The sequence below is a fragment of the Rutilus rutilus genome, assembly GCF_951802725.1.
Source record: "Rutilus rutilus genome assembly, chromosome: 19".
NCBI lineage: Eukaryota > Metazoa > Chordata > Actinopteri > Cypriniformes > Leuciscidae > Rutilus > Rutilus rutilus.
In genome coordinates, this window is record NC_140232.1 from 10,726,173 (window position 1) to 10,738,854 (window position 12,682).

Sequence of the window (12,682 nt, forward strand, 5' to 3'; positions counted from 1 at the left end):
AAATATTTAGATGCAATATATTTTTATTCATTATAATTGACATACCAAAGTATTGTGAAAAGCTTTTAATATTTCATTTTGGTTAACCACCACTTAGTCTGGGGGACTGAAATATACCAAATCCAAGGAATGACCCTGGGGCGCATTCCGATTGGAATTCGCCCCATGTAGTTTTTGAGCTAATTAAATTCAATTAAATTACAAACAGCATCACCTGCGTTTGAAGGACCCAGTTGGACGTGACGTCTGAACGAACTTGTACAAGTAGATCCTCTCAACTGATCCCTAAGCAGAATTTCTTCACCAACATGGTTTATTTGAGTGTCATCATATTTACCTGTAAGTGTTTATTCTCGATTCAATTCCTTTGGTGGTTTAAACAATAAGTTGTTTAAATTAGAACTTAAAGTCCACGTTAGCAGAGCTTTTGTTTGGCTTTCAATCCGTGCGCAAAGGTAAAGCGCCATACATTTCAGTTTATCTTTGATTCTAGCTTGTTGACTGAGTCCTCTTTCTACGTAAAGCTTTCGTAAAATTTAAAAATGAAACAAAAACCATACAGAAACAAAAACTGTATACATACTTTTTTTTTTTTTTAATACAGAGGCACTTCTATCTCTTCTGGAAGTTCTGAAATGTAACTTGTACATTTATGGGTAATGAAATGTAACATGATTTGTCATTAATTTAGTAACTTGTCTTTTTTTTTTTTTTTTTTTTTACAGTGCTTCTAAACTCCAGGTTGCTGATATCTGCCGGTACTTCATCAGTCCAGTTACCAATCAGCAGTTACAACACCATTACTTATACTGTGTGTGCATAGCATGCTAATTAAGATGATAGACCTTAGTCAGGGTAGATGCCATATTGAATTTAATGTAACATGGATGAAAATCAGGGCCCTGAGGGATTGACTTGCAGTCTTTACAATGGTGAGCAGACTGCACACTAAATGGGCTAAAACAGGTCCTAGAACATGTCATTTTCATAACACAACTTTCAAAACCAATTTATTGAGTCAATTTATTTTCTTTTTTTGGCTGGACAATTGTGTTAAACAACAGTAGGATCCATTGAACCCTCTTGTACTTTTATCCCTCACAGCCTAGTTTTCATTCCTGTCAAAAGATAAATATGACGCTACCCTGACTAAGGTCTATTATGAGAAGACAACATGTGAGGTTCTACTTAGAGCTGGTCATGTCCTCAGACTTATGTCAACACCTAAATGAATCTGCAGCGGTCCGAAGGTACACCGATCACGTGCTACGAGTCAGAGCTCTCAGAATGATGTAGGCTACTTGCGAGTTCTACAAGGATGTGAACACTTTTTACAAGACAGAATCTCAATTACATTGCATGAATGCACTTCTTTTTTTTTTTTTTTTTTTTTTTTTTTTTTTAAATCTTAAACCTTTGTGTACAATCACACAGAGTGTGATTAGAACATTCAGTGTGGGTCAGCGACTATATTCAAGTCTGCTTTTGCGCTTTGACTGGTGCTGAGCATGGTCAAATCTGTCAGCAAGGCATTCAAACCCTGCATATAAAAATGGTTGGGGCTCAGCATCTTTAAGATCCTCACACTATAGTGCTCTGCCTTAATGGTATGTGAATGGGCTGATCTGGGGTACAGAATCGCGCCTAATACTCTAGTTGCATTACATTATATAGACAAACTTCTTTCACATGGAAACATCTGCTAACAATGGGAATTTACATTCAGACTCGACACCTTTTGGGGGTAGGAGACCATTTGTCTAGAGACCACCTTCCTTTGTGTGCCAGTTATCTATAAACTCTTAAAAACCTTATTACCTTTTGTTTTACTTATTTGGAAATGAGACCTTTGTACCAGTCGCACTGAGACATTTTAAATGATACTAAACATGTACAATACTCAATGATAATTATTCACATTAAAACAAATCGATTCTTGTTTGAGTTTTGGTAATCTGAGCATGAGGGAGAAGGAGTCGGGGATAAGGAATATAGATTAGGATGATTCGGAGGTGAGACTTTTGTCTTGATAGTGCACAAGGGTGAGTTCAAATGTTAATTTCCAGAGAGGTTCTTTGTCCTCTCAGGGAGTGGTCATTCCTCAAGTAGACTGCCTGGCATTTATCTAATTTCTCAAGTCTTACAGTATTTTGCTGATGTAGTATCTGGGCTTTCTCTTCCCTCATAGTTTGTCAGTATCACCTTATTACGAATGAAACCTGAAGCTGGAATATTATCTTTTCAGAGACTGTTGTCACATGTGATGGGTTTGTCCAGCGTCTCAGTTGTGGTAAGATGTTGTAATGTCACGCATTCAACTAAAATATTTTATTACTTGTATCTTCTGAGTAATTTATCATGTCCTGATGCTTTTCTTCCATTTAGACTCTGGTGTGATCCGTGTGGACTCCGCAACCTTTGGTCGCACTAACAGCAACATTTGCAGTGTTGGACAAACAGTTAATACTCAGTGTTCAATGGGTGTTCCTGAAGTCTCTAAACGGTAAGGATCTCTTTCTTTGTGAATTCAGACAGAGCGATTATGGGTAAAATTGAGTCTGCTTGCTCTGTGGCTCGGTTTCATCTCGTTCTCAAGATTCAAGAGGTTACTTTATTTGTCCCTTGGGAAATTTGTCTTGGACATAAAGGCTGCCACATAAAAATACAGTTATAGTGCAGTAACAGGCATCAAAACAAGTTTATACCGAGCGTTGTGAACCTAATCTAAACCATGTTGGATTTATATGGATCTGTCAACTCTAAACCTACTCTGAAACTCAGTTTGTTCAACTAGCTTCATGCAACAGGCCTCAGATGATGTACTGGTTAACAGACATCTGTCTGAGTTTACTGGGAAGAATGTGTGGCTGCAGAGTATTAAAAGCAGAGCTGAAGTCTACAAATCGCTGTCTGGTGTAGGCCTTGGGTTTTTCAAGGTGTTGCTAAATGGTGTATTATGGTTAGTATAGCATCATCAGTGTCCCGATGTCTTTATAGGCAAACTGATACGGATCTAGCTGTCCCTTTGTTTGACCTCAGCTTCCATGCCATTAGCTTTTCCAGACACTTCATTATAATGGAGGTCAGGGCTACTGTTCTAATCATTATTTTCTTGAGGAACCTTTTTTTTTTTTTTTTTTTTTTTGGGGAAGCGTAATGATTGCCTTTTTCCAGAGATGTTACTGTGTGAATTAACAGACCTTTGAAAGACAGGGACCCAGGCAGGTGTAAGTTCCTCTGCACATGTCTTCAAAAGGAAAGCTGAGATGCCATCAGGGCCTGTTGCCTTATTAGTGTTAGTGTCTTGTGATTTCCATGGGACTAATTTCTATCGTTGGAACCCAATCATCACTTATGGTATCGTTCTAAAGAAAAGTCATGTGAATCAAACCTAATCTAGAAGTTATTCAAATCATTTGCCATAGTATTGTCATCAGTTGTGTGCGGTGGTTTCTTAGTGGGAGTCATATTTATAATGGATTTCATGTTGGCCCACAGTTTCTTTGTATTTGCACAAGTCCTTCTCTATGGATTCCATGCATTGATTTTTAGCTATGTTGAGTTTGTTTCAGCTCCCTCTGCAGTCTGCACTGATCTTCGTTGTACTTTGTCCTTATTCCTGAAGGCAAGCCTCTTGCACTTGATGCAGTCCTTGATGTCCTTAGTAATGTAGGACTTGTTGTTGGGATAGTTTAATTGTCTTTTGAGGTATCACAGCATCCACACACAAGTTAGTATAAGCTGTGACTTCTGTGGATTTGTCTGGCTCATGGAAGATGTCCCAGTCTGTGCTCAAGTAACACCTTTAAAGTTTCAATACTGGTGGTGGACTAGACTTTGTCTTACCTGACTCCAGGCTCCTATCAGAACATACCAGGGAAAAGCTGTCCAACTCAATGAGTAAGCTAAGATTACAGCCAGTAAAAACCATGACGCATGACTCTCAGTACTCAGCAGATTCTTATGTAAAGTTTGTATTTGTCCATCTTATTCCTCAGGGAGCGCGCACTACACCGGATCAACAATGGCAAGGGTGGCACCAAAACAAAGATGTATTAAGGGTGGGAATCTCTAGGCACGTCACGATTCGATTATGATTCAGAGGGCTGCGACGCTAAAACGAATATCTGATTTTTTTTTTTTTTTTTTGTGTGTGACCATAAATACTTTGCTTTAAAAGTACCCAAGTAATGACCCATAAAGAATTTACGTCCAATATCTTTTATTAACATTGCAAGGAACCAACAGAAAAATAAATGAGTGCCTGAACTAGCAGCATACTTGTAGTAAATTAATAATATAACAAACCTCAGCATATTCTGAATCTCTAACGTAAAATGGACTTCAAACCAACATCTTCCTGTTTTGTGCAATAATCTTACAGACAAAAAATAAATATTTTGCTGTAGCAAAATAGGCCACAATGAAATTATGCAAATGTGCTTAGCTAATGTGTGCAAATGTGTAAGTTCTTGTGTAAGAACAGGAGCTGGTCTACATGTTCAGATGCAAGTGATTACTATATCTCCTGCCGTAGAAAAGACTCTCTCTGCAGAGACACTGGTGCCAGGAATACACAAGTATCTTTTGGCCAACTTGGAATGCTTTATCTCCTGGACCATTGATGTCTCTCCAATACTGTCCTTCGTGTCCCTCCCCTCCCGTCTCACTCTCCCCAGTAGCCTTGACACAGTGGGCAACTTGAGCGCCCACTGAGCGGCCAGGCATTGCACTTCACATGAAGGAATTTACACAGTTCAGCAGCAACAACCATGTTGGATACGTTATCAGTAACTAAAACTAAATCTTTTTTAGTGATCTGCCATTCCTCTGCTACATTCTTTAACAGCTCAGCCATATTTGCACCCGTGTGACTTTCATTCACTGCTCTTGTCTGGAGCACATGAGACGCTAGCTGCCACTCATGTGTAATAAAATGCACAGTTACGGTGACATGTGATGCGTGGACATCCATTGCCACAGAATCTTATCACAGCTATCCTACCCGCTTTCTTCAGTGATTCCATGACTTCGGTTTTGGTCTCGTTGTAGAGTGTGGGGATCGCTGATCGCTGAGCCTGAAAGGTATGGAATTACTTTTGTGCCAATAATAATGAACGTAACTTTTCAAGAAACTAATGAAAATATAAATTGAAACTGAATAAAATATCTTTGAAACTGAAAAAGAATAAATCGCAGGCAAATTTTTTTGACTTCGTTTTTAATACACTGCATGTTTTGCTAACTATTTCTCATATTTCTTTCGCTGATGTGAATTTACAAATGCACTTCCAGAGTTTTAATTTGCGCTTCTGAAGTTTTCGTTCGCCGTTCAGACACATTTCTCTTGTGGGGGCGGGGCTAGTAGCAGTGTGTTCTCATTGGCTACTGAGTTTTTGATTGACCGCTTCTTCACCTGGAAGTGAAGACGTCAGTGTTGTGTTTATGTGTGGACGTGAGCGTCTGTAATCGCAGCTTTCTATTTCATTTTAGTGATATTAAGTTATGTTTGTTTTTTAATTTTAGCTGTATTTACCTGCTGCTACTACTTTGTTGACCGAAGCTTTTAGGAGCACAAGAGATCTATTCAGTCTATTCATGTGTATTTGTACATTAAAGTACTGTATATAATACTTAAAATATTGTATAGTGTCCAATGTTTTCGGAGAATATTTGTTTATTCCTGATGATTGTTTTGCATGTTAGGCTTTGATTAGGTTGAGCAGTTACAATTTAAAGAGAATACTAGCAAACGTGTGTGATATTTTCAGCCATCAAGAAAGTTTCACTTCAACCAGGTAATCAAGGTTGGCAACCATGGCCATCACACTACTCATTGTTAGCATGATATACATTTACACCATCAAAATTAATGATCACTTAAATAAGAGGAATTTAAACAATATGAAAATTACAATTGTGGCCTGCTGTCAGATGATACAGACCTCAAAGGGCATTTCATTACATATGTCACACAAAGAATGTTCTTGTTGCCTTTTTTTTTTTTTTTTTTTCATTTAATTAGTACTATCTTCTAACATTTAAAATTGTAAATATATTTTAACAATCAACCGTTTCAATTGTGACTTATATAGCCAGTTAAATGAATGTAATTGAAAATATGAATTCAAATAAATGTACATTCTTTGTCACTAAAGCATATACACAAGTATCAAAGTGAAAGTCTTGGATGCAATTATGTTGTGATAGGAAAGACCAGAATCCACAAAACATTAACTGCATACTATACATGTAATGCACAGTATTCTCATGATATACATTACTATACAAAATGAAAAATTACAAATACAGAATACATTTTAAAAATTCATAATACATTTTAAATGATGCAATGATTCTTTGAACAGTTCCTGTTGCAGTACAAGTAACGGATAGTCCACCAAAACAATGAGAATTCTCTCATCATTTACTCAACTTCATGCCATCCCAGATGTATATGACTTTCTTCTTCACATAAACATAGACAAAATCCATCTCTGTGAGTCCATAGTCCACAAGTGGATTGTAACCCATGTACGTAAGATAGTTGGTCGGAAGTGATTTTTAATAGTTAAAACAGTTTACATTATTAGTATTTCTTTTATCTAGCCTATTGTTTGACTTCAGAAGGCATTGATTCATCCACTGAGGTTGCATGGATTACCGTCACGCTCACTGTGTGTGGTTTTTAAAGCGTCTTTAGGACTCGCAGAGATGGCTTACTTTCCTTACAATCTTAATTCGCATTTATCTGTAGAAAGTAAAATGCATCTGGGACAGCATGAGGGTGAGTAAAATAAGAGAATTTTATTTTTGGGTGAACTATCCCCTCAACATTCCTATGCTTGTTGGTATGCTAATCCAAGATCAGCATAGACTAATAAGAATAAAGTGCAACCTCTTGTGTACTTGTGAACTGTGTTTGTTATAATCTAGAGGAAATTAAAATATTTTCTAGTTTATATTAAAATAAAATAAATCAGGTGTCTGAAGATCAAGATCCCAGTCATTCAAAGATGATGTGTCTGAACAAAGTAAGATTATTGTCTGACAGGGACAGTGGATCTCTGGTACTACCACTCCATCCTCCGTGTCAGCATCATAATTTTGTTTATGGAAAAGTTGCTCCACTCCCTGGAAAATGAGAGAGGAAATGTATTATAATCTAACAATACAGACTGCTTTGAAATCCCACATACAGTAACAAGTTGCAGACTTAAAATATTTATTCCAAACAAATTATATAAATGTTTTAAGGGACTTTACAGTACTAGATATTTACCTCGGAGTCATGCAGCATTTATCATCTGTAATACGGTTGTGTAACCAGTAGATGGCTGTATATAGCCCTATATATAAACATATATCCATGGCTGTGTATTCCCTAGTTGCTGGAAGTATTCATTCATAATTACTTGCATGTATTAAGTTTTTAATTTGGACATATACTTATTATTAAAGACTATTAAAGATTAAAAAATTTTCTCAGAAATGTTCATTTGAAGTGCAATTTTTTTGCATTATTATTAGTCAAATATGGAAACAGAAAAAGCATTTTGTTTCTCATACTTTCTACTTATAATAGCTTTATCAGTCATCTTTATCACACAAAAGTAATCAGAATAAATATTGCGACCAGGGCGACGCGTTCAAAATAATTGAGTGCTTACATATTATGAACAGAGACGTGGTCTGTGGTCAAGTTGTGTCTCTCCTCTTTCAAAAACTCTGCATCGCAAATGAATCAGCAATTGAGAAATTCAGGTTTAAATAGCTTTATTGGCATGGTAAAAAAAGGCTTTACATTGCCAAAGTTGAATCAGGCAGTGATTGACAGCGCTCTGGTCCTATGGCATTGGCATTGACTGATACAGTACTTTTTATACTGTAGGCTACTGTACCGATACTGTACAGTACTCTAGCCCAATGTTATTTGGGGTGGCTGGGGGGAAATATGATCTAATCGAAGACTGTAACCGAATGTAGATGAACAAGTCATGTAATGATTGGGCTAACAGTTAAATCAAGACAACACAGCTGTATAATGTTATGGGCTCTCACTGAGCAAGTACTGTATTATAGTATTAGTATAGTATTAATAAAAAATAAAAATGTATGCTTTTTTTTTTTTTTTTTGCATCTGATAGCGACGATGACTAATGATAACGATATCATTCGCCTGTACTATTCCTTAATCATCTCAACAATATAGTGTAGCAGCAAATAAATACAGATTAACTTAAAGGTAGGGTAGGTGATCCTGTTCAGAAACACTTTTTTTTATACTGGGTGAAATGGTCCTTCCATCCTGATAGTAGTCAATACATTATGTGTTTAGAAAAAGGAATGAAAAAAATCAGACCTCTGTAGCAGCTGCAGGACAGTAAAAACTCTGACCAATCACTGCCATTCGGTGCGAATGTAAAGAACCAATCAGATGCCTTCATGTCTCGTGCCCGAGCCCCACTGCGCGCGCTGCCCTGCGTGCACTCATCATATGTCACCGTTCCCGGAAATATTCAGCTCAAAGCACCTGCATATGCAGTCAGCGAAGGCAAAAACTACTTCCTCGGACCCTGCCCGCACTCTTGAACGACCTCCTCTGCTTCGCCCTCAACCCCGGACCTGTGCTCGAACCGACGATGCGGTACTTGTCTCTCTAATGTACGTTAGTCTTCATTAGAGTCAACAATGTTTTCATCATGGAAACTCTTACATGCAAAACACCGTATATGTTATGAATCTTACACGAAATTCACCTTCATCACAGTGTAACTGATGGTAATGGAAAAACGTGTATCAATGCAACCTGTTTTTAGTTTTGCCTTATAAATATAGCTCGTTACCGAATGAAACTTTACCATTATCGATATGCTAGCTTGATAGTGAGTACTAAAAGAAATCTTATTTGTTTATATTCATAGTGATAAAGTTAGGTATTTTATTACATGTGATTCTGACATGATGTCACTGTATGTACTGCACTCCTTCCTCTCCACTCGTCTCAGGTGATAAATGTGTCTTCCAGCTGAGCCTGAGCGTTTGGCATCGCGCGTTCATGTGTTTTGGGGGCGTGGCTTTGGAAGGAGCTCAGAAGGGAGGGGGTGGGAGTGAATGGAAATAATGAGCTGTGTGTATTGCAGATTAAAAGGTCTACAGTCACTCGATTTTTATATTTTCTTTTTCAGAGTACTTACATTTTAATTATGTATTGGTATATAAAGACAGTTTAAACAAATTTGGAATGTTTTTTTTTTTTAGAAAAAGGATTACCTACCCTACCTTTAATATCACTAAAATGAAATAGAAAGCTGCGCTTACAGACGCTCACATCCACACATAAACCCAACACTGACGTCTTCACTTCCAGGTGAAGAAGCTGTCAATCAAAAACTCAGTAGCCAATGAGAACACACTGCTACTAGCCCCGCCCCCACAAGAGAAATGTGTCAGAACGGCGAACGAAAACTTCAGAAGCGTAAATGAAAACTCTGGAAGCGCATTTGTAAGTTCAAATCAGCGAAAGAAATATGAGAAATAACAGTGTATTAAAAACGAAGTCTAACAAAGTCGAAATTTGCCTGCGATTTATTCTTTTTCAGTTTCAAAGATATTTTATTCAGTTTTTATTCAGTTTCAGTTTATATTTTCATTAGTTTCTTGTAAAGTTACGTTCATTATTACGTTCAGTTTGGATGCTTTCATTTTGATTAAACTGAAGTAAAGGGGTGTCAAATTTAAACTTTTGTAAACCCAGTGTTGGAAACTTTATTCCTTCATTGAAGCAAGACCAGGAGACGTTGGGATCGTGTTCAAACAGAAGTTATTCTTTGAGAACTTCGCATTGCGTTGCTTCAGTTCTTCCAACAGTCTAATCTAACGTAACTTTTACATGGTATCTTATAGGCTTTTTAGGAGAAGGGGCTTCTGGAGGTGGAGACAAATTCAACAAAGCATGCAAATGAAGTATACAGGTTAAGGAACCCCCCTAGACTCCAGCATGTTACCAGTCTCAATCCAATCAGCATAACTATTCAAACGCATATATGCTAATCCAATCAGCCCAACCATTCAACGTCTGGGCCAGGGAAGCCATTTGGGCTCCGAAAGCCATTTGCAGAACAAAAGGTGACAATGGAGAAAACAGGAATTGCAACTTTGCTGAGCAGAATCATTCGTGTGATATCATAAAGCTAAATAAAATATTATTCACCATGATGTTATGTAAGGAAGCATATCTGAAATAGATTCTTAAATTTGTAATCCTTCACCAGGCAGTCATCTTTCAAGCTGTATTGAACCTCAGTGTACCTATAGGTGCCTTTAGCGTCATACTTTGTTTTTTGAACAGGTTAGTTATGTAGATTAAGGTTTCCAAGAGTCCAGTCAGGACTGCATCTTTGTCCTTTTTAACAGGTGTGATGGACTGAGCCTGTGTGAGTTAAACACGCAAGGACTTGCAGCACGAGATCCTTGTGAGGGCACCTACAAGTACTACACTACTAACTACATTTGCATTACTGCAGGTTTGGATTTAGTTTTTCTCTTCCTCCATTTCCTCATTAACTTTCTGTGCAAGCCTGTAATGGTCTTCCTCTTCCAGAAAAAAGAGTAACTTGTCATGGTGGATACGCTTACTTGAAATGTGGTGAGCTATTTTTTTTTCGTGTTTAATCGGGAAAACATAGGTTATCCTGAACTTTTCCACATGTAAGATGTATACTTTTTTTGTTAAATCTCTATGTAGAAAGTGGTAAGATTCAGATAAATACCGCACACTATGGACGTACAGATAAATTCACCTGCTCGGAAGGACGTCCATCGAGTGAGCTCCAAAACTCCAACTGCTATTCTCCCAATGCACTGGCTCCTGTGTCGAAAAGGTTCGATGAAAAGTTTAATGCTGTATGTAACTTCTGCTGTACCTTGTTGTCTTTTCATCCTTTTTTTTTTTTCTCTGTAAAGCTGCAATGGCTTGGGAAGTTGTGAGTTGTTTGCGACACACAGAGTCTTTACTGATCCCTGCGTTGGCACGTACAAGTACCTCACAGTCTCCTATTTTTGCCTCCCAACTGCACTCCGTGAGTATTCATTAACATGTCTACAACCAATTGACTTTGATCCAGGAAGTGTTTGAGCTTTGAATGGTGAAATCTTTAGTTATTTGTCTCCTGTTCACCAGCAACACACAAACCAGTCACCACCAGACATGCTTTTCAAAAGCATGATCACTTTACACAAGCTCAAGCCTTTTATTTGAAAGACTACAATTCACTTTACTAAAATATCTAACATCCTCTGTCTTCTGTAGGTTCAAGTGTGATCTGCGAACATGCAAATGATACTCTGATATGTGGTGTGTATAAGTCTACATGAATGTTGCTTGAAGTTGAATTGTTGTCTCTAGAGCAAGTTGATTTGAAGCTGAATTGTTGTTTTTAGAGCAAGGGACTGTCATTAACATTCACAATGCTAACTTTGGGCGAACTGATCGCAGCACATGTTCTATCAGACGACCTGATTCTCAGACTGCCAAAACTGACTGCTACAATTCAAAGTCCCAGGCAATAGTTACTACTGCGTGAGGTTTTTTTTATTTATAAATTCAGTTTAAATGCAGTTTTTTTTTTTTTTTTTTTTTTTTTTTTTTTTTATCATAGAAATAAGTCAAGGTTCTCTTCTCTTTTTTTTTCTCCTTTTATAGGTGTGAAGGAATCAATAGCTGTGTCCTAGTAGCCTCCAATGGTGTCTTCTCAGATCCATGTGTCGGCACATTCAAGTTTCTGTACGTCTCTTACAGCTGTGTAGCTAAGTGTAAGTGTTACTGTGTCTCGTGTTATATATATATATATATACTTTTTTTAATATATTTTTTAATAAATATAAATATTTTTTTTACTTTTTTGTACAACCTTGTTTTTAGGATTATTCAATACACTAGACTGCTAGCTCTGTTCATGGTGCCTTTCTTTGCTTTTTTGCAGAATACAGTGTCTGGACTTGTGGATTTTAGCTTCAAACATATTTCTAAGTTGTTTCTTTTCAATAAATGCCGTGAAGACATTTGTTCTTTAAGTACTTTCTAGTAGTTTGATCATTTCACAAACCATCACGTATGCCAGCAAATATAACTAGCCTAAATATACTTTTTTTTTCTAAGCACAATAGATGGTCTAACTAATTGTAGTGTGTGGGAAACAGTTGGGACATTTGGGAGACTGTTTCTATTCAAATTAATCAGTTGAAATCAATGAGTCAATGGAACAGTCTATAAAAAGCTTGTAACTGAGGCATGGACCTCTTTTGAACTAATCCCCCCCCTTAGTCGATTCAACTTTTGTAGCACTTAAACATTGAAATTATTTAATGGTGCAAACAGTTAAATGCTGCTTTAGCACAGCTCTAAAAACAAAGTGGTGATTCACTGATTCATTGTTCAGTGATTCAGTTCAATCTATGAAATGAGTTCAATTCAACTATAAAGCAGCTCTGTAGAAAATTGTCATCCTGTTCAGTTATCATTACTTAATCTCTTCTGCACTGTTTTATAAAAGCAATAAAATCCACATTAACATGGCCTTTGTAGGACAAAACCCAGAAACGAGTTATCTTAGCACTTCTGGCTCCATTGACCTGAAGTCAGTGGGTTGCATGAAGTGACGTTTTGGTTAAATGCCTGGAA

The 12,682-nt window shown here is 37.2% G+C and overlaps 1 protein-coding gene across 1 annotated transcript; it reads left to right on the forward strand.

Moving 5' to 3' along the window:
• Nucleotides 1-228: 228 nt before the first annotated feature.
• On the forward strand, nucleotides 229-12,078 carry LOC311277903 (L-rhamnose-binding lectin CSL2-like). The gene is made up of 12 exons (XM_084388381.1): nucleotides 229-339; nucleotides 726-758; nucleotides 2,246-2,290; nucleotides 2,386-2,503; nucleotides 10,417-10,526; nucleotides 10,604-10,648; nucleotides 10,748-10,883; nucleotides 10,966-11,081; nucleotides 11,312-11,356; nucleotides 11,443-11,581; nucleotides 11,705-11,814; nucleotides 11,985-12,078. Coding segments are annotated over exons 1-12 (930 nt in total). The 5' UTR covers nucleotides 229-308; the 3' UTR covers nucleotides 11,987-12,078.
• Nucleotides 12,079-12,682: the final 604 nt, after the last annotated feature.